At 40.7% G+C, this 23,387-nt stretch overlaps 1 protein-coding gene across 1 annotated transcript in view; it reads left to right on the top strand.

Moving 5' to 3' along the window:
• The window catches only part of ZSWIM6 (zinc finger SWIM-type containing 6), a 134,952-nt gene that overhangs the window by 39,573 nt on the left and 71,992 nt on the right, over window positions 1–23,387 (top strand). The window contains exon 2 of the mRNA XM_070743302.1: window positions 19,086–19,442. Within this exon, the coding sequence (XP_070599403.1) occupies window positions 19,086–19,442 (357 nt within the window). The remainder of the gene's footprint in view (window positions 1–19,085; window positions 19,443–23,387) is intronic.

Here is a 23,387-nt window from a genome sequence, read left to right as displayed (position 1 = left end):
CCATAACTGACGTCCTTCCGCTTCCACAGCTTGGAGAGCACTGAGACCGGTTTCACGGCAAAGCTTAGCGTCCCGTCCCCCACCTATTGCAAGTGCTTCAGTCCCATTTGGACCAATAGGAGTGATGCGGAAAATTCAATTGCATTACTTTTGGAACTCACCCTGTATTCCCTTTCTCAATATAGGAACAGGCGGGCTTGGTATTCCATATTTTAATTGCCTAAGGATATGTTGATTGTTTGTAGATTGCACATAGTAAATCTGTTACCGTTATTAAAAGAAAAGGCCAGAAAACATTTTATTAATATTTCTGTGAAATGCCATAAGACTCCTCCTATGTAATTAAACAGTAATTTCCTCTCCATCTTGTTCAATGAGTTTTATACCGTTCTAGCCTACTGGCTTAAATTTTGTTTTAAAAATGAAGTTTAATTAAGATATACTCCGTATGTGCTGACATAGACATAAAATCAATGCTTACTTAGCTTGAGGAAAGACTACTTGCTTTCTTTTTAAGTTGTGGATAAGTTTTTTTTTCCCTTTGCAAAGAAAATGCATTAGCAATTCAGAAAGCAGAACCAAATACCCATTTTTAAATTCATGTCCTCCAAATGTTAATTTGATGCTTTGAGGCATAAATGACCTTTCTAGCCAGCTCAAACTTGTCAAACAAAGGAGCGATAGAAACAAGCTGCTGTTTGTTCTTAAACAACAGTCTGCTTCTGTGAGAGAATTTTAAGGCAAGGATGCCACCCCCTGCCCCCTATTTCTCAACAAGTTAAAGGAAACTTTGGTGTATGCTGTGCTTGGAGTTTAGGAAAAAGAAGCTGGTCATCTGTGCATCATTGCTTAGACAATGATGACTCCAGACCTGTTGGGAAAATTGATCCAGAAGGTCCAACTTAAAAATGCTGGAGGTAACAATGCATTGATCCATGTCTGGACAAGATGGCATTTTGTAGTACACTTCTAAAAGATTTTTGAGGTAAATAAATGAACATTTTCAATAATTCCAAAGTGAAATAAAATTGCAACTCCCAAGCACCTTTAGAAAGAAATAAATTGAATAAGATGTAACATTGTATATAGTTTTTGACTTCTATAACCAGTTACTAGGTTTTGTCAGGGAAATCCTCCCAGGAGGTAACAGAGCCTTGACTGGGAGAGTGAGAGGGAACAACAACAACAACAATAATAATAATAATTTATTAGATTTGTATGCCGCCCCACTCCGAGGACTCGGAGCGGCTCACAACAGCAACAAAATACAATATGATACAAATCCAATATTAAAACTAATTTAAAAACCCATTATTACTAAAAAAAACCATTCAATTCTACACAAACATACCATTCTCAAATGCTAGAGTCAAAAAGGTGTGGGGGGGTGTTAGTCTCCCCATGTGGCAGTATAAATAGGTCTTTAACATCTTGCGGAAGGCAAGGAGGGTAGGGGCAATTCGAATCTCCAGGGGGAGTTGATTCCAGAGGGCTAGGGCCACCACAGAGAAGGCTCTACCCTAGGTCTTGCCAGATGGCATTGTTTAGTCGACGGGACCCGGAGAAGGCCAACTCTGTGGGACCTAATTGGCCGCTGGGATTCGTGCGGCAGAAGGCAGTCCCAGAGGTATTCTGGTCCAATACCATGTAGAGCTTTAATAGGTTATTATCAACACTTTGAATTGTGACTAGAAACTGATCGGCAACCGATGCAAGCCGTGGAGTGTTGACGAGACGTGGGTGTATCTAGGAAGGCCCACGATTGCTCGCACGGCTGCATTCTGCACAATCTGAAGTTTCCGAACACTTTTCAAAGGTAGCCCCATGTAGAGAGCGTTGCAGTAGTTGAACCTCGAGGTGATGAGGGCATGAGTGACTGTGAGCAGTGACTCCTGGTTCGCCTGGTGCACCAGGCGAACCTGGGCAAACACCCTCCTCGCCACAGCCAAAAGATGATGTTCTAATGTGAGCTGTGGATCGAGGAGGACGCCCAAGTTGCGGACCCTCTCCTAGGGGGTCAATAATTCCCCCCCCCCCCGGGTGATGGACGGACAGATGGGATTGTCCTTTGGAGGCAAAACCCACAGCTACTCCGTCTTGTCTGGGTTGAGTTTGAGCCTGTTGACACTCATCCAGACTGTAACAGTCTCCAGGCACCGGCACATCACTTCCACTGCTTCACCGACTGGAAATGGGGTGGGGATTTACAGCTGGGTGTCATCAGCATACTGATGACACCTCACCCCAATTGCCCCCTTCTTTTTTTTTTTTTTTGTAAAAGCCATTGTACACTCACAAATATTTGGTGGGTTAGTATCTCTTATTCCTCTTCATTTCACAGAATTGTTGTGCAGAAATATTAGAAGAGGGAGTACATAGATAGTAACAATTTTCCTGTGTCATGTCAAAAATACAGTAGCTCTGGAAAAAAGTGTATAATATGCTGCCTCAAGCTAAATTAATTTTCTTCCTTTTTATTAAAATTCTTAAAAGATAAGAATTGTTTCGAGAACAAGCCATGTGATAAAGCTTAATAATAAAATATTTTCACACCACCAAATAATATGTTTAAAGGACATATGTTTCAATAATTATTATAGTGGACTGTAATAAGAAACACACTATTATGCAGAATGGAAATAATGCTTATTGAATTTATAGTTGATACTTTTTGATCAGGGAATCTAACTGTTGTCATGTATTTACTGGAAGGCAAATAGGCGTGATTTGGTTATAATCAAGATAATTACTTTAGGCTGTGTTTGTGTGCATGTATATAAATATGTGCTATGTTTATGTAGAAATATTTGTGAAGTTATAAATTAAGCAGGCAGAAAGTGGCAAGAAGGTGACAAACAACAGGGAGAAAGCAGAGCTATTTTACTCATTTTTTGCATCTGTCTTTACACAAAGGGAAAAAACTGTCCAACCTATCAAAAATAGCACCACAAAAAACATATTAGGATTACAAGTTACAATAGGGAAGAAAATGGTAAGTGAATACCTGTCTACCTTAGACGAGTTCAAATCACCAGGACTGGATTGATTACACCCCAAGGTTCTGAAGGAACTGGAGGAGAAGATCTCAGAGTCACTGAACTATATCTTTCAAAGATCCTGGAGCACCAGGAATAGCCAGAAGACTGGAAAAAATGTGATATAGTTACCATCTTCAAAAAAGATTTAAAAAAAATAGATCTAGGAAACTACAGACTTATCAACCTGACCTCAATACCAGGGAAGATTCTGGACAAGATAATCAAGCAACCAATCAACAAACACCTAGAAGCAAACAAAGTAATAACCAAAAGCCAACATGGGTTTGTCAAAACAAGATCATGCCAGACTAATCTTGCTGCATTCTTCGATAAAGTGACAAAATTAGTAGACCAGCGGAATGCTTTTGATATAATTTACTTGGACTACAGAAAGGCATTTGATAAAATAGACCATAACCTACTATTAGATAAAGTAGAAAAATGTGAGTTAGACAGCAACATCACCAGATGGATTCAAAACTGGCTGACCAACTGCACTCAGTGTGTAGTGCTCAATGGAACTGCATCTACATAGAGGGAGGTATGCAGTGGAGTACGCCATGGTTCTGTTTTAAGCTCAGTTACTCTTCAACATCTTCATCAGTGACTTGGAGGGGATAGATGGGGAACTCGTCAAATTTGCAAATGACACCAAACTGGCAGCAATAGGCAACTCTCCAGATGATAGGCTCAAAATATAGAAGGGTCTTGACAGACTTGAACATTGGGTGCTATCTAACTAAATGAAATTCAGTGGTGAAAAAAGTAAGGTTTTACATTTAGGCAAGAAGAACAAAATGCACTGGTACAATATATGTGGTACTTGGTTAACAGTAGTAACTATAAGAAGGACCGTGGAGTCCTAGTGGATAACCAATTAAATATGAGCCAGCCTTGTTGCTGCAGCTGGCAAAAATTGGGTATGCCTACTTTAATGAAGACTAGGGAGACATGATAACAGTGTTAGGATTGCCACAAAGAGTCAGGCTGTTCTCCAAAGCACCTGAGGGTAGAACAAGAAGCAATGGCTGGAAACTAATCAAGGAGAGAAGCAACTTAGAACAAAGGATAAATTTTCTGACAGTTAGAACAATTAATCCCTGGAACAGCTTGCCTCCAGAAGTTGTGCCTCCAGAAACTCCCAACACTGGAAATTTTTAAGAAGATGTTGTATAATCATTTGTCTGAAATGGTGTAGGGCAGGGGTGGGCAAAGATGGCTCTTCTACGACTTGTAGACTTCAAGTCCCAGAATTCCTGAACCAATCATACCAGCTCAGGAATTCTGGGAGTTGAAGTCCACATGTCATAGAAGAGCCAACTTTGCCTACCCCGGGTGTAGAGTATCCTGCTTAAGCAGGGAGTTGGACTAGAAGACCTCCAAGGTCCCTTCCAACTATGTTGTTGTTATTTAAGCATTAAGTAAACATTTTATTTTAAATCCGTTTGGCTTAATGAACATGCATGAATATTGTATTTTTGAAGGAGACATGAGGTCTTGGTAGCTGACCACCATGAAGTCTGAGGCAGCTGGGTAGTCCAAAAATGTGAACAATGAATAAAATAAGTAGTGATAAATTTGTGCTTAATTTTTCCAGTGTGAAAGGTCCAACAACACCCAAAAAAAGGTCCCAAAAATGTTTTATGTGTACATTTTAAATGAAAATGTGTACATTAAAATGTGTACATTTTTAAATGGAGAAGGCTGATGAAGGAAAATGTAGACCTAGTCTGGTATATTAACCAGACATTAAGGCAGACATGAGAACCAGTTTTGTTTAGTGGTTAAGGCATTGGACTAGTAATTAGGAGACTAAACTCTGACTCCTGCCTTGGGCACAAACCAACTGGTTGACCTTGGGCTAGTCATTCTCTCAGTCTTTGGAAAGAGACTATGGCAAACCACTTTGAAAACCCTTGCCAGGAAAATTGCAGGAACCAGTCCAGGCAGTCTCCTGGAGTAAAAAATGGAAGACACACACACAAGTCTAACATATGTAATTATCTATGTTATACATTCACCTTACCATTGGCCTCCACCAACAGTATTAGGAGTAACTGAATCACCAAATAATTGATGAGAACATACTTCTTTCTTGATATTGAACTTGCTGGATGGTAGAGAAAATAGAAATATATTTACTATCCATTTACTTCATTTCATGAAAATGTCCATCTTTTGAGTGCCTTTATTTTTTAACCAAAGAAGTATCACACTCATCTCCAGCCTGGTCTTTCCTGATTATTTTGGATCTAATTCTTTTCTGATGACTTGCTCAGTGATGTGGGAATTGCACTTTGAAACATCTAGGAGGCATCAGATTGTGCTTTCTTAATGTCTTGATTATGCAGCTGTTGCCTATTAATTCTTACAGTGCAAGAGCTATTTGCCCATGAAGACATTGTGCAGCTAAAAGTTTTACCACCCTACAGACATAAATAATTATCTTAGGGTTTGGGATGCTTTAATATGATTGATTGTAGCACAAGATGTCTCAATTTCATAATGTAGAAAAGGGATCACCAGTAAAGCTGAGAAAGTTATAATGGCTTGAGTTTTAGAAATTAAAAAGCTTTAAAATTGTGTAGCTTTTTGTGGTTACTTCAGTCAGTTATAATTGATGATATCTGGCATTTTTTTTTCTTAATTCTTGTCCAATACAATTTGCTGTTTGTATCTATTCATTCATCTATCTGCCCATCCATCCATCCATCCATCCATCCATCCATCCATCCATCCATCCATCCATCTATCTATCTGCTTCTTATTCTGTTTACTTCTCACATTAGGCATATGGGGATTCAATCAAGTATTTTTAGGCTCTGTTTACGATGCTGTTTTTGTTCTGAGTTTTATTTTCTTATTATTTGCAACCATATTCACATCGCAAGATAGAAAGTTTTAATTTTGATCTATAGTGCTCATATATGATGAACACCATCTTGAAACAAAACTGACAAGCCATTTTGGGGTGTGGGGAGCAGATTGAAAGGAGTTATGAGAAAGGGAAGACACAGAGGGGATAATTTTGAGTAATGCCACTTCGATGTTCATAATATCTGAATAAACAAACAATGAACTGTGTATTATGTGGTGGCTTTAAGTATACATGTTATCATAGTAAGGTAGCAGATGCTTTCATTTTAAAATTGACATGTAAAATAGCTGTCTTTCACAGCAGGGTGCACTGTTATCTATGTCTCCCTCACACATAATGAATAGTTAATTTATGCTGTATGGTCCACAAGAGACTGGAGAGAGATGAAAAGTGGGGGGCATTTTGGCTACCAGAGCCAGCAGGATGTGCTGAGATATGCTCTTAATGGAAGCATATCGAAGAATGTTTGAGGGGTGCGGGGCAGGAAGGTTGGAACTAGTTTATAAAGCAGATTGCTCATCTGTTACACTGTATTAAATTCAAATTACCCCAAAGGACAAGCAGACATTTGTTCATGTTGCAATAAAACATACAGGCAGTTTCTAACTATCTCTTGCAAGGAAGGAATCTCTGATGGAATTTACACTTTTCAGTTCTCTCATTCAGTGACTAGGTTACAAAGCTATGGTCTAGTGTCACTGTCATAACTAGTCAATGTCCTTTTGTAAAAAATAAAAAAGCCCAAACCCTCTACTTTTTAAGCAGTGTTATCTAGTAAGAGAAAATAACAGCATATTAAATTTTTTAAACTCTCCTCCTTCAACCTGTCCGGTTGGGAGAGGCTGATTTATTTATCATGAGTAGAAAACAAGTGACATATTTGTAGTTTCAAATAAACATTTCCCTGAAAACACCCCCTCCCCATTTCTAAAGAGTAATGTAGTTTTGCAGACATGTGTTTAAACTATGTAACCAAATGGTGACCCTTGGCAGAACTAAACAAACAAAGGAAATGTTTGAGGCTCTTGATGGTTTCCACAATTCTTATCGGTAAAGACAGGCTTTGACCATTCCATAAACAGGAAAAGTGGATAAGGGTCTTAGTAATTTAAATCCAAAGTCTGCTTTGGGTTTGTTGGGTTCTGTAAGGTTTTGAGGCATGTGAACTCATTTACAGTAGCATGTTAATAAAACTTCTCCTGATAATCACAAAAGGGCTGTTGGAGAGAGGCGTTGCCAGAGACAAAAAGTTTGGCAAATACCTTTCACACTTACTGGCGACATTTTTCCTCTGTCGTTCTGACACACACAACTAGTGTAAGTAGGGATTAAAGTGTCGCATGAAGTCCCTAAAGAGCCAAATTCAAATTCTTATGAGACCATGGAATTCCTTGCATGATTTAGGATGTAGGTTACTTTTGCTGGTCCTAATTCACTTACAATTGTTGTAGAAATGAAATCACTCCTCGTAGACTACCGAGGAATGGTGGAATACAAATAAATCCTATATTGTACACATTTCCTTCGTTTACATGAGTTTTCGGAGAGGGGCGGCATACAAATCTAATAAATTGAATTGAATTGAATTATTCAGGTAACAAAGAAAAACAACGGGTACCATGCTGATATACTGCAGCCTAATTTTCATGGAGTTAGCAAATATTTAATTTTACAGGAAGACTGTACTGGAAGTAAAGAAACATCAAATGTTCCCACATGTGAAGTTCCTTATCTCCATCTCTATTGCCTAGATAAGGTACTATTTGAGAATAATATTTTTTTTTCTTCAGAAAATAGCATATGCAATCTAAAAATACTTTAATAAAAAGGGTAATAGACCTTGATTATTCCAGATACAGGAAGAAGTAAAAGGGATACACTTTGAATGTGAATTTAAGGTGTGTGTGTGTGTGTGTGTGTGTGTGTGTGTGTGTGTGTAAGAGCTTAGTGCCTTTGATATGTCGGTTATGTATATGATTCATTTATTGAAGTGGCTGATCATTTCTCTCTGGTTTTGCCCCTGATATTGCTTGAGGGGGTAAGGTAATACAAATTGTTCAGATTTGCTATCTACAGAAGACTGTTAGTATCTTGCTAAAACGGATCACAGCTTGAACAGGATATGCGTGAAGGGAATAATTGTGATCATATTGGAAAATCTTTGAAGGGGAAATATGTCTCCCTGTTTTTTACAACTATTAATTAAAGGCCACTTTTTAAAGGAAACTTTCAGAACTATAGTTTGAAAGAGTTAGCTGGGATTATTTTGGTCCATGGGGCCAAAGACATAGCAGGTAGAGCAAAATATGATTCTTAATTAACTTTAAAATATATTATAGACCCCTCCTGGATATAGAGGCTCCATCCATGTTGATCCTTTTTCTTGCATGTGGGCGGCAAATGCTAATTTTATTTACAGCAAATTAGTATTTTATGACTTGGAATGCCTACCACACAGTCATTTTTTGAGTAGGCAAGTCTCTCATGGAGCATATCCATGGTGTGTTTAAAAAAAAGAAGATCTAGGCCAAAAACATTACCTGCTCTGTTTGGATTTTCTGGAAAAGAATATGTGTTTGCCTTAGTTTTTTCAAAATACGTACCTCTTCAAATGAGGTAAGATTTGTGGCAAAACATATAGAGTAGTGGTACCTCTACTTTACGAACGCCTCTACTTAAGAACTGTTCTAGATAAGAATCGGGTGCTCAAGATTTTTTTGTCTCTACTTAAGAACCATTTTCTACTTAAGAACCTGAGCCCGGAAAAATTTCCCAGGAATGAAGCGGCATGAATAATAATAATAATAATAATAATAATAATTATTATTATTATTATTATTATTTATTAGATTTGTATGCCGCCCCTCTCCGCAGACTCGGCCCGGCCAGTTTCCTGCCATTCCCCCTTTAATCCCGGCCATCTCGGGCTTTTCTGGGCTGCCAGAGGAGCCTTTCGGTGGCGCTTTGGCAGCCCAGAGTGAACAGAGCATTTTCCTTTCTCTGGGCGCTTGGAGAGGGAATAAACCACTTTGGTGTGGTGACTCCCTCGCACTGCCTCCCATACACCTGGCGTGAGGTTGCCTCCCGGAGCATCTGGGTGTGGAAAGGCAAAAGGAGGCGCTCACCTCACCTTCTTCCTTTGGCAGTGACTGTCCTCCTCCTCTTCTTACTCCTCCTCCTCCCACCCAAATTCCGAGCTTTTATTTCTTTCCTAATGGATTTGTATGCATTATTTGCTTTTACATTGATTCCTATGGGAAAAATGGCTTCTACTTAAGAACGTTTCTACTTAAGAACCTGGTCACGGAACAAATTAAGTTCTTAAATATAGGTACCATGGTACTTTGGAAGCAATTTTTTCCGGATCAGTCTCAGGCATAGGAGGGAATATCCTATGATAGTTTCTCTACCTCAGCAATGTTAAGATATATAGATTTCGTCTCCCAGAATTTCCCAGTCATCATACTGTATGTCAAGGAGTCAGTCTGGATCTTGAAGTTGAAGTATTTTGTAGCTTTTCTTACTTGTGTCATTTCCTGTTATTGGTTTTGACAAAACTTTGCTGCTATCTCGACTTGAAATGTAATATTTGTTAGAAGAGATTACAGTAAACAATGCATTATTCCAAAGTTAAAACAAAAGAGTAATTGTCAGAACTAAAATATTATTTATGACAAATTTGGATTTTCCTTATGGTCCTCAGCATTTCTTTTCCTTTGGGCAATGATTGGAGCTGCTGGGAATCCACTGTATTCCTGAGAACATATTGAGATCTTCTATATGATTCCGTTTATTTGTCTTCATTCAAGCAGTGGAATGTCACTATGGTGGAAATGAAAAATACTAATTGTGTTTTGTTAAATCACCTCAAACATTGTGCCATGAATTTTCTGACAAATCTCTCCACTCTAAAAGGCGCAAGTACCCTATTTTTCTGAGTATAAGACGCACCCCCACACACAAATAGAGTGGAAATATGGGGGGGGGGTCTTATACAACAAATGCAGCACCCGCCCCTCTGTCCCATTTTGCAAAAAAATGGACCCAACCCACCCCGCAGAAATGAAGTTGTCTGGGAAACCTACAGAGATCTGCTGGGGTCTGAAGGAAGGCAAAAATGCCCTCATTTTTCTGGGAAAAAAAAGGATGAAAAATGGCCCATTTTTCAAAAAACAAAACCTGTGTTTTTGCCTTTTAATTACCCCATCTAGCATGACTGGAGGAGGAATTCTGGGAGTTGAAGTCCACTAGTCTTAAAACTGTCAAGTTTGAAGACCCCTGAATTAGGCGTGCAAGGGTCTTCAAACTTGGCAAGTTTAAGACTTGTGGACTTCAACTCCCAGTCCTGACTGGAGGTAGCATTCTGGGAGTTGAAGTCCACTAGTTTTAAAGCTGTCAAGTTTGAAGTTTGTAAAAAGTGTACATGGTTGTAAAAAGTATTCTGCTACACTGGTATTTTATTAAATAATATATTACTACACCATTTGGTTCAGAATACTTTTTTCCTTGTTTTCGTCCTCTAAAATCTAGGTGCATCTTATACTTTGAAAAATACGGTAATCTTTACTGATTTTCCTTGCCTTCTCACTCACCCTTGCTTTGCCCCAAATCTAATCAAGCATAAAAGTTGATGAGGAGCTGAAAGAGGTAGAATTATGTGTTTCTTTGTGTATGTGTGCCTATGAATTATAGTTTTTACATTCACTGACAGGAACTGGTCATACATAGAATTGTTTTGCATGAGTATTCCATGATTATATCTATCACACGAGTATTTTTTTTCCCAAAGATATATTTTAAAAAATCTAAGCCACTGAATTCTGATATATCAAAATTGTGTGTGTGTTTTTTAAAAAATATGATTACATGTAGTGGTAATTGAAAAAATATTGCCAAAATATATGTTAAACAATTATACATGTTTACCTATGGAAGATAGTTTTGCTTTTATTAAGTATGATACTATATTTGAGAAATAATTCTTTGTTGAAGTCTGTTGAGGGAATTGGTTGATTCTTATTGATTTTAAAGAATTGTGTTCATTCAAAAAATGAGCCCATGTGTCATTATCAAGCTAAAGTATTTTACAGTGTTCCCTCGATTTTCGCGGGGGTTGCGTTCCGAGACCGCCCGCGAAAGTCGAATTTCCGCGAAGTCGAGATGCGGAAGTAAATACACTATTTTTGGCTATGAACAGTATCACAAGCCTTCCCTTAATACTATAAACCCCTAAACTGCAATTTCTCCGTACTGAAGGAGCGGGTCCAGCAGTCACATGGGTTGCTCATGTCCAATCCGGTGGAACTGAGCCTAGTATTAAAAAAGCTTGCCGGATCCGCCCCTTCCCCAGAATTCGCTCAGTTCGCATATCCTGCGGTTGTATTGTGAATGCTCGTTCAACATTCTAACACCTTCCCTTCGACCTTTCCTTCAAAAAAGTAGTAAGATTTATTGTCTTTATTCATTTACTTGCACTATTTGCGCCAGCCGTTTTTAAAAGGAAAAAAAATAAAAAGCGGCTAGGCTTTTTTACTTGGGAGAAGTTGCGGTTTCGTTTTCCCCCGGCGGTTTTGCCGGTTACGATTCCTGCGGCCGCTTGTGGATTCTTCTAATCCCTTGGCCTGGAGGTCCTGGTGCAAGTATTTATTATTGGATTATTGCTTAATTATTGTATAAAACTATATTTAAGGGCTTATAAAATACCTCCTGCGGAGTGGGACGCCTTTAGTCTCCTGGACTTAGTCGATCGCTTTTCCCCTTAAGAAATTCTACGAAGCGATTTTTTGGCGCGAAGGCCTTCGCGCCCTTTCTTAAAATATCTAGGCCTCTCGTGTTGGCCTTCTGCCAGCCGCGTAGGCCTCAGTCCACCGCGTGGATCCGGGAGCGGGCCTTGGGGGTCCCAGGCTAAATTCTCCACCGGCCTAGCCTCCAACCAGAGTGCCTTGGTTTTACTTAATTGCAAAGTTTAGGGAGGCTGGCCCCGCTGGATTTGGGGGCACGAACTCTGGGTTTGCCCAGATTGTCCTCACGTTTCAGCAGCTTCGAGGCCTCGAAGCAGGATCCATTCCTCTTGGGAAGTCCTTGAAATCTTCTCCTTATAATTTAATTATTGGCTCAGCCTTGTCTTCTGTTAATTGTCAGACTATGGCTACCTTTCCCAAGAGAGGCACAACTAAAGGTCCCAGAGAGGCCAGGCCTACAGGCGATGAGATTACTAGTATCCCCCAGGCCTCTTCCTCCTCTTCTCCAGGGGCCCGCCCCTCGACCAAGGTCACCAGGGCCGAGAAGAGAAGGGACCTAGCCCTACAAAAGATTCATGATAAATCAGCAAAACGTTTGAAAGTGCAGGCCCAAGTAATCAGTAGTCAAGACCCACCAGAGGCCTCTAGCCTGCCTCCTTCTGGGGTCCCTGTGTTATCTCTGGATGAGCCAAACCTAGACAGACCCCAACCTAACCTATGGGGCATAGGTCCAGAGGAACCAGATATTATGGAAGATTCCCCCCAGCCAGGATCCTCCCAGGCCTTTAGGGATTCTTCTGCCATTTCTGCTGATATTTCCAGTTTACCTCCTGAGTTCCAATCTATTTTTGCTGTGTTGTCCAAGGCCATTGATGCCAAACTCTCCTCCATCAATGAGCTTCCTTTACCTCTTCCTCCTTCTCGTTCCTCCCGCCCCTTGGGTTCTTCCCCAGCGGTCAGAGCTCCTATTCAGGATGACTCAGAGTCCTCCCAAGATGAATATGAGGATGTAGAGGAGGATGAAGACCCTTTCCAGGGCTTATCTGAGGACGAGGAATCCCAAATAAAGGTCCCTCCTCCCATTACTATTTTCCCTTCTCAACTATTCAAATCTCTCCTCCTCAAAGCTAGAATTTCTACGGGATTAGCGGCCCAGGAGAAACAAGCCTCCACTTCCACTGATCCCCCGGAGGAGAATTTACCTTACTTCACAGAGGAACAGGAGGATAACGAGGTAATCCCTATGCCTAAATTATTTAAAGATGCCTTACTTAAACAGTGGGATTTTCCAGCCTCTGGCCTTAATCCCTCTACCAAGGACAGAAAGTTGTATAAACTCTCCTCTTCCTATGAAGAGCTTCTATCTTTTCCCAAACCAGATGAACCTGTCAAAATTCTTCACTCGGCAGCGGCTGTGCCAGGCGAGGCGGAGGAAGTCCTCCGTCCAGAGGACAAGCGCATCGAGCTAATGCTCAAAAGAGGTTTCTCCGCTGATTCCTGGGCCATTAAAAGTTCTGCAGCAGCCTCCTTCTTCTCCAGAGCCATGCTGCTGTGGCTTCGCCAACTTCAACAGCACATTCCTCCAGATGACTTGAGAGGTCAACAAGACTTCAACAAGGTCTTTGCAGCTGCCCAGTACGTGGCTGATGCCACCTTACAATCTACTAGATTTTCTGCTAAGTCTATTGCAGCCTCTACAACGGCAAGAAGACTCCTATGGATTCGCCCTTGGCAAGCGGGAGTTCGCCAAAAGTGGCAGTTATCCCAGGGCCCCTTAAAGCGCGACCTTCTCTTCGGTGATCTTCTGGATCCTCTCCTCACGGAGACCACAGACAAGAAGAAGGTTTTGGGCCCAACCACAAAAAAGGTTACTAAAACGCAGTCCTTTCGTCGCCCAGGGCGCCAGCAAGATCAAGCGGCTTCCTATCAGAGATCTCCAGGTCAGTATTCCCCCCGCTTTCGTTCCCAAGGTAGGAACTCCAGGGGTAGGGGTTTTCGTTTCCAAAGGGGAGCTGCCTCTAACAGGGCTTCAAAAAAACCTAGATGGTAACCTTTCCTCCATTCCCATAGGGGGTCGCCTAGCTCATTTCGCTGCAAATTGGCGTCTCTCCTCCAAGGACCCTTGGGTCATTGACACTGTTCAATCAGGCCTTCTTTTAGAATTTATTTCTCCTCCCCCTAAACGTTTTATTTCCTGCCCTTCGCCCAGGTCATCCTCAGATTGTAACCGTATGGAGGAGGCCATTTCTCATCTATTGTCCATTAGAGCCATTCAGCCGGTCCCTTCCGGTCAGAAGGGCCTAGGTTTTTACTCCATCCTATTTATGGTTCCAAAGTCCTCCGGAGGTTGGAGAGCCATTTTGGATTTAAAGAAACTAAACCTATTCATCAAATATAGGAAGTTTAAAATGCACTCCTTGTCTTCTATTTTGGCCGCCATTCACTCGGGAGATTTCATGGTCTCCTTAGACCTCACTGAGGCCTACCTTCACATTCCTATAGCCAAATGCCACAGAAAATTTTTACGTTTTTCCTTTCAAGGCAGGCATTTCCAGTATAGGGCGATGCCATTTGGCCTTTCCTCGGCCCCTCGGGTCTTCACAAAGCTCTTGGGGTCCCTGGCGGCCTATTTCCGGGCGTCTCCCATCCACATTTTATGTTATCTTGATGATATTTTAATTCATGGGAACTCCCTAGAGAGAGTGAAATCAGACCTTTCTGTCACCATGTCAGTCCTTCAGGACCATGGGTTTTCCATCAACTTTGAAAAAAGTCACCTCCAACCTTCCACTTCCATTCCTCACCTGGGAGCCATTATTGATTCAAAATCTTCCCAGGTTTTTCTCTCTCCCGAGAGAAAACTCAGTATAGTGGAGTTAATTTCTAACATTTTATCTAATCCTTCAGTATCCATAGTTACTCTATCTTCTCTTTTGGGGAAGATGGTGTCATGCATAGGCATCATTCCCTGGGCTCGCCTTCATGCTAGGGAACTCCAGTGGCTTCTGTTGCCTTTTCAGAGATCGGGGCACAGCAACTCAAATCGACGCATTGTCATCCCACTGAGTGTTCGCAGATCCTTCAAGTGGTGGAAGTCTCCGGCCATGGACAGAGGATCCCCGTTCAGGTGCCCGGATCAATTTGTCATCACCACAGATGCCAGTCTATCGGGATGGGGCGCCCACGCCCAGGGGATGATAGCCCAGGGCACGTGGTCCCCGGAGGAAGCTTCCAGGCCAATAAATTGGCTAGAGTTAAGAGCCGTCTCCCTGGCTCTGAAGCATTTCTCTCCTCGCATCCCCAACCGGCACGTTCTCATTCTCACCGACAACATTGCCACAAAAAGCCATATCTGCAGGCAAGGGGGCACGAGATCCAAGGCTCTCATGAGGGAGGCCCTCAAGCTGGGCCTTTGGGCGGAAAAACATCTCCAGTCGCTCCTAGCCGATCACATCTCGGGGAGTCTCAACATCCAGGCGGATTGGCTATCCCGAGCAACGATAGACCCAGGAGAGTGGAACCTCCATCAAGACCTGTTCCATCAAATCACCCTCAGATTCGGCCTACCAGTCCTGGATCTCTTCGCGACCAATGCGAACGCCCAACTCCCTCGCTTCTATTCCAGATTTCCATCCCCGGGAGCGGAAGCGATCAATGCCCTCCGGAGTCCATGGCCTCCAGGCCTACTCTATGCATTTCCTCCGATTCCAATCCTCCCGGACGTGATTCACAAGGTCCTCACCGAGAGGGCCCGAGTAATCTTAATCGCCCCTCATTGGCCCCGCCGGCCCTGGTTCGCAGATCTCCAACAGCTGTCCGCCCAGGACCCTTGGCGACTCCCCGTTTCGGGGGATATGCTGCGGCAGGGGGCCTCTTTCCATCCAGACCCGGAGTGGTTCCACCTCACCGCCTGGCTGTTATCAGGAGAGATTTAGAGCTGCGTGGGCATGACCCTGATTCAGTGGAGGTCATTCTAAAGGCCAGAAGGGGCTCGACCAACCGAATCTACGACCACACGTGGTCCAAGTTTCACCAGTGGTGTCTTCAGGAAGGTCTCTCCCCTCTGTGCATCCCCATACACAGAATTATTTCCTTCCTTATGCAAGGTTTCCATAAAGGACTCTCTACCAGCACCCTCCGGCGTCATCTGGCAGCCATTTCATCTGTCCTAGGGGGCCCCCGCAGACAGCCTCTCCGATCCTTCCCTGAAGTTCAGGAATTCCTCAAGGGCATAGCCAACCTCAGACCTTCCAAGGTCCACAGGTATCCATCCTGGGATTTGCCACGGGTTCTCCACTCCCTCACGCAGGCACCATACGAACCCCTAAAATCGGCGTCCCTCAGGTACCTATCCTTTAAGGTAGCTTTTCTGGTGGCTATTACCTCTGCCCGACGCATTTCGGAGCTGGCTGCCCTCTCAATCAGGCAGGACCTTTGCCAATTCCATCAGGACAAGGTAGTCTTGCGACTGGACCCCACCTTCTTACCCAAGGTCAGTTCCATGTTCCACAGATCTCAGGATATTGTCCTACCTTCCTTCTGCCTCCAACGAGACCATCCCTTGGCAATTAGATGGCACACCCTGGATCTCACCAGAGCGCTGAGAATATATATCCAACGCACAGGACCCTTTCGGAGGTCAGAAGCACTTTTTGTAGCCTATCATCCCAGAGTCATGGGGGCCAAAGTGTCTTCAACAGTAATAGGCCGTTGGATCAGAGGGACTATATCTAAGGCCTATGAGTCGGCCTCCCTCTCAGGTCCAAGGAACATCACTGCGCATTCCACCAGGAGCGCAGCCACCTCGGCCGCTTGGGCGACTCAAGCCCCGTTGGAGGAGGTCTGCAAAGCAGCCACTTGGGCCTCGCCAAATTCCTTCATCAGGCACTACAAAATTGATTCTTACGCTTCAGCGGACGCTGCCTTCGGCAGAAGGGTACTCCAATCCGTTATCTCACACGATAGCAAGCTAATCCCACCCTAGGGACCATCTATTGGGTATGTCCCATGTGACTGCTGGACCCGCTCCTTCAGTACGGAGAATAGGCGTTGATTGCTTACCTGAACGCCTCTTCTCGTACGGTGAGCGGGTACAGCAGTCACTTCCCGCCCTTGTATGTGTCTTCTTTACCTTTCTATCTCTTTCTTCCTCTAACAATGAGAGTTGAACACTACAGAGCTTCACAACTGAGCCTAGTCTATGGATTCGCGAATTCTGGGGAAGGGGCGGATCCGGCAAGCTTTTTTAATACTAGGCTCAGTTCCACCGGATTGGACATGAGCAACCCATGTGACTGCTGTACCCGCTCACCGTACGAGAAGAGGCGTTCAGGTAAGCAATCAACGCCTATTCTCATTCCCTTAGCAACCATTTAGATTATTACTCACCATGTTTATTTATTAAAGTTTATTTTAAAAAATACTTATTAAAGGCCAACGAAAGTTTGGCGATGACGTATGACGTCATCGGGTGGGAAAAACCATGATATAGGGGAAAAAAACAGCAAAGTATTTTTTAATTAATATTTTTGAAAAACCGTAGTATAGCCGTTTCGTGAAGTTCGAACCCGCGAAAATCGAGGGACCACTGTATTTATGATTTTGTTTGTTTTTAATTTACTGTTTTGTTTCCATTTTAATTTCTGTTAACTGCAACAAAACACACCCAAAATTACTTGTGCTGATTTATTTGCAATCTAATCTCTGATACAACAGTTTTACTTTGCACTACAACTGGATATATTAGAAATGCATTTTAATGCCTAGCTGTGGCCTCAAACAAACCTGCAAAGAAATCCTTGAAAAAAGATTAAATATGCAGGAAAAAATAATGCAAAATATTTTATGCTCACAAACTGATTCCTAATGATTGCTGATTTTCATGATTAAAAAAACAACAGCTCTTATCAGCCATATTTTTCTTAGTATGTCAGGTCATCCTGGGTATTTATATGTCATGCTGAAAAAGAGGTAGACCAACATATTTGAGTGCTTTCTCCTCGCACAAGCAGTAACACATGAAAGCATTGTACAGGTAGTTCTCATTCAGCGGCCACGTACAATTATGATTATGGTGAACAAGAAGGCTTACAACCATTCCTTGCAGTTGCAGTTGCAGCTGTAGCAGCATTCCTGCAATCATGTCATCATGAATTAGGCACTTGGCAAATAGTTTGCAATTACAAGGATCATAGTACCCTGCGGTCACATTATCATCATTTGCAACCTTCACTGCTGCCTACCAACTAACTAGGTCCATAGGAAAGCCAACAGGAAGTTTCAAATAGTGAACATGGAATGTTGTGCCTAACAGCCACACAGGACAACTGGAACTATCATTGTTTAAGTCAGCATGGCCCTGTGATGTTGGTCTTTACAACTATGTTACTTAGTGATAGATATTCCTGGTCCCAATTACCATAGTTACTTGAGGTCTGCCTATGTAAAAATTGAATATCCATCTGTGAACAATGGGCTAAAACAGGGGTAGGCAAAGTTGGCTCTTCTCTAACATGTGGACTTCAAGTCCAAGAATTCCTGAGCTAGCATGATTGGGCCCAAACAATACTATTTCAGCAAATTTATTTACTGAAGGAAACTGTAGTTTTTTTCCTAACTAGAAACATTCAAAAGTGTTTGTCCTTGAAGCATTTCCACAACAGCTGTTGTAATAACTCCTCTGGGTAGTCAATCTTTTAGTTTGAGGAAGAGTAGCAAGATTAACGGAATAAGTGGATCTTAAAGCCTGTGAAAAGAGAATATGTGATAGTAAAGAGTAAAAGATTCATAGAGTAGAAAGTACTAGGATGTCACATAGCAACTTAACTTTAAAAAGTTGTATATAGAAGTCTGTTTTATTTATTCTAGATCTGTGTGCATCAAATGAACACACTCACTGGGATTTGGGAATCCATATAGCTTCCTCCAGAGTATAGCCTTAATGCAGACTTTGTGATAGCACACTAACAGCTGAGAAGGAAAGTATAGTTTCCCGAATAATTTCCATCCCTATTGTTTTCATGTGTGAGCACAGCATTGGGTTTAGAAATAAATGAAGGCCCTAAAATGTTGTTAGATTCCATTGATGGAAGCTTCCAGGTACCATTTGTAATAAGTAGCGCTGGAAGTTGTTATCATTATGACGGTTCTAAAGTAATACAGATTAAGTATTTTGGTGTATGAATGAATGCGTTTCCTGTTACTTTCTGTAGTCATCATCTACCACAGTTACCACTTTGTTCATGTCGAACTATTTATATTCTAAGTGTTTTTAGGTGACTTTAGTGGCTGTTGCTAAAGACCAACAGTTGCTGTCCAGAATGGTGAATTCTATTTAAGTGCATTCACTTATCAAACTTTGCTTGCTTAAAATAGCAAACACACGTTTTGCCGATTTTTAAAGATGACTTTTTTTCTTCTGACGAACAGGTTTCCACCTCAGCGGTACTGTGACTGAACCTGCCATGCAATCCGAGCCAGAAACTGTTTGCAATGTGGCTATCAGCTTTGATCGTTGCAAGATTACCTCCGTGACCTGTAGCTGTGGAAACAAAGACATATTTTACTGTGCCCATGTTGTGGCCCTTTCTTTATACCGGATCCGCAAGCCAGATCAGGTCAAACTGCATCTTCCCATTTCAGAGACTCTTTTTCAAATGAACAGAGACCAACTGCAAAAATTTGTACAGTATTTGATTACAGTGCACCATACTGAAGTTTTGCCAACGGCTCAAAAACTTGCGGATGAAATCCTTTCTCAGAATTCAGAGATCAATCAAGTTCATGGTGAGTTAGTCCTTTTTTTTTTGCTCCAGTGCTTGCTCCAGAATCCTTTTCTTTCTTCCAGGAAAGTACTTCAGTTTAATCCTATTGATACTGTATTTCCGTAAGCTTTTTGGACTTCCTTTCATGTTCTCTCTCCAAATATGTTTAGAACAAATGACACTTTTAGCCTGTTAGTTTAATTAGGCAATGTGCAGAAAGCTAACTGAAAACTGGGAAAGGCTGCTTGTTCTTGCAGAAAAGACTGTACTTCCATTCATGTATTGTAATGCGTGAATCGCATTGAGAAGTGCTGTCCCTCTAAATATCATGCTGTGATGTCAAATGAAAGAGGTATGAAATGAGATGGTCTGATGAGGCCTTCAGATATAGGCTATAGGCTTAGAATTGCATTATTAGAATTTTCATGTGCAAGTGCAGGTTGGATAAAACTAACAGAAACAAGTTGTATAAAGGTCTAATGACATGTATAAGGGTCTAGTGACAACAATTGCTTAGCCACATTGAGAAAAGATATACAGTATTCCCTCAATTTCCGCAGGGGATGCTTTCTGAGACCGCCCGCGAAAGTCGAATTTCCGCGAATTAGAGATGCGGAAGTAAATACACCATTTTTGGCTATGGAGAATATCACAAGCCTTCCTTTAACACTTTAAACCGCTAAATTACCATTTCCCATTCCCTTAACAACCATTTACTCACCATTATTACTGGTACTCACCATTGAATAGTGATCCTGATATTTATAAATGTAATTATTTATTAACAATAATAATTATTATTTTTTATTTATTTGCAAAAATTATTAGTTTGGCGATGACATATGATGTCATCGGATGGAAAAAACCGTGGTATAGGAAAAAAAACACGAAGTATTTTTTAATTAATATTTTTTGAAAAACCGTGGTATAGGCTATCCGCGAAGTTCGAACCCGCGAAAATCGAGGGAACACTGTACATGATTTATCTTAGCTCTAGCAAGAAAACCCATAGAAACTGATAGGACCATTGATAACTTGTCAGAAGAATAACAGAATTATTTTCTACTTATTTAGATGGTTATTGCTTAAAGAAACACGAGTTTCATTTATTTGGGTTTTTTTTAATTCAGTGCCCAACTAACTAACTATCCCACTTGTAGATGATCAACTTATTTATAATTGAAATGTTATATGAGAGAAAACTACTTGAATGACAGGAAACCCTAACCCTGAAATCATTTAGGAGGGTGACATGAGGATTGGGCTATATATAATCAAGAATGCATAATTGAAAGTAGAAGAAGAATATCACCCCCACTCCCCAAGAAAGATTGAATATGTTATGTGGCGTAATCATTCCTTCCAAGGGAATTTGGACAGGCAACTTTATTGAAACATCTGAGCAGTATGTCAGGCTGTTGGGTTTTTTTTGCAGCTCAGTACTTAGTTTTAAAATAAACAATAAATTTAAGCAAGCAAACAAATAAATTATTGCTTAGAATATGTGCCCTCCAACACCTACAAACTGGAAGAATTAATGTTTGACTCTACAGTATACCAGTAGATATGTCCCATGCTGATTCATGCAAGCTAAGTTAGGCAATATAGTGGTGTCCAACTTTCTGGTGAATTGGTTTATATAAATTGTTCTCTTCAAGCCTGAGGTGCACTTTAAAAGCCACATGATGAATATGCTGCTTTGAATACTTTGCCCCATCCTACCATGCTGCTGTCTTCCAGTAATCAGGGACCTCACCACTTTTCCAAGAGTTCCCAAAGGCAAGACAAAGGTTTGGATAGACCAGGAGTAAGTCCCTTTGGTAGTCTAGGATGCAAATTCATTTGGCCTGAAAATTTTAGCTGATGTGAAGTAAATAGATACTTCAGTCAAGCTTCAGTCCTGGTCTTTCAAGACTTTAGATCCATTTAATTTTTCACATGCACAACGTAAAAAAGTATATGTGATAATTCCAAGAGGCTAATACCTCTTCCTCCTTCTCCACTCACTCCTGTAATTTCTAGCAATGTTTTGAGGAGAGGACAAGGTTTCTTTGCCAATATGAATATTTGATTATAAATAGAAAGTTAGTAGTTTGTGATTAGCATTGACATGAGTCATGCTAATAGTATAGATCTTTGGAAATGTCCACAGATTTGATCATAGATTAAATGTCCTTAGAATGCATACATTCTAAGTAAAGATTTGAGCAAAGAACAAATTCTAATTTCATATAAAGTAACTGAGACTAAATTAACATGGCACCCAAAAATGAATTATTTACTTTCACAGAATTATAAAATTGAAAGATGCCATTTGAATCCAAACCCCAACATCCCAGATTAAAAAATTAAAAATATCCAAGAAAGGGAAGCCCACTTAACCCCCCCTCCAACTGATTCTATTATTACTAGAACAATAAAAGTTTGTTTTTGAGAAATCCATGCTGACACCTGGTTATTACTATATTTTTTGAATATGGAATGGATTCATTTCTTTGTAGTCTGCTTTAGAATTTTCCTAGGTACAATGAAATTATTATTTTTTAATTTGCTAGTTCCTTTTCTTTTGGAAAATAATGGATAATATACAGTCATCAGGCATTTCATCTCTTCTCCAGGATTTCTCAGAAATAATACATAAGGAATTAGGCAGATGCTAACCATTTTTTTCAGCAACCCACGATGGAATTAATTTGGTCATGGAAGTTTAAATTGACTCAGAGTAAATAGATAAACCCTGACTAGGTTTCTATCAGTTTCAAGCTTTAGTTCTGCCCAAAATTTCTTGGCAGTACTAACATCGTCTTGCGTTGGGGAGATCTGAACCAAAATAGTTGAATATATCTATGTTTCTTTGTTACTAATATTTTACAATGTTTATTTGACTGCTAGTACACTGATTCTTTTCATTTGTCTTATATAAAGGCATGTATAAAGGCTCCCCCCCCTTCAGCAGCCTTTTCCTGAGTTCATTATGAATTCTCCTTTTCTGACACATCTCAGCTGCTTTCGTCTATCTGTCTGTATTCTTCCTTTGTGATCTATTCTTATATCCATTTCCTATATTGTATGTACTGTGTCCTATCCTTCTTTCTGTCCTTCAGTTGTTTGTGTATCTAACCTTCAAAGAAAGGGGTATGTGTGTGTGTGTATGTTTTTACACATGAAGCTGCATTGGTTTATTTTGCTATTACTTTTGTTTTCACTATAATCTTTTGATTTTTAAAAAAACTTTAATATCTCTAATATGGACCTGCAACCTTCTTGAGCTTCTCTTCCTGTTGGCTTCAAGAACCGTAAGATCTTATTCCCCAACTCAGAGCAGGTTTTATTTTATTTTAAATTGCTTCTGCATTTGGCCCTGGTTTCTTTTCTTAAAATCAAGAATTCTGGCTTGATATGATAACATTCAATCAACTTTGAAGTCTGCCTTCTTTACTGACCTAGATGGGTAGATATAAGCAGATCTTGATGGAAAGAATCTCATAACATTCTTGACCAACTGTGATAGTACAGCATCTCCGAACTAGAAAGCTAGCTAGTAAGCATGTGAGGGATAACTAATGTTTTCCATTATATAGCAAGTATTATTAGTTGTCTTATGTTAAGAATATGTGTTCACTGTTTAAGCTTTTAGGAAACATTTGTTCCTTATGGTTAAGATGGATAACTTGGAGAAACAGAGCAAGTCAGAGAAGTATGAAGATGACTCTGAAGTATTATTACCAACTCTTCAACTGTTTTAAGATTTCCTGGAAATAAGCTGGATTGGTTGTCAACTGCAGATGTGTTGACTAGACGTTTGATATCATCTAGCAAAAGTATTTTGTCACAGGGTCTTGGCTTTAATTACTCCATTTTCAAAAATATATGTTATAATTCAAATCATTTAAAATAATTGTTTAAAATAATAAAAAACTAATTCTTTACTTAGAAGAAAAATCAAGAAAGTTTGATACTTCCTGTA

This window comes from Erythrolamprus reginae, chromosome 2 (assembly GCF_031021105.1).
Source record: "Erythrolamprus reginae isolate rEryReg1 chromosome 2, rEryReg1.hap1, whole genome shotgun sequence".
Taxonomy (NCBI): domain Eukaryota; kingdom Metazoa; phylum Chordata; class Lepidosauria; order Squamata; family Dipsadidae; genus Erythrolamprus; species Erythrolamprus reginae.
The sequence above is the reverse complement of the archived record's forward strand: the minus strand, read 5'-3'. Positions and strand labels throughout refer to the sequence as shown.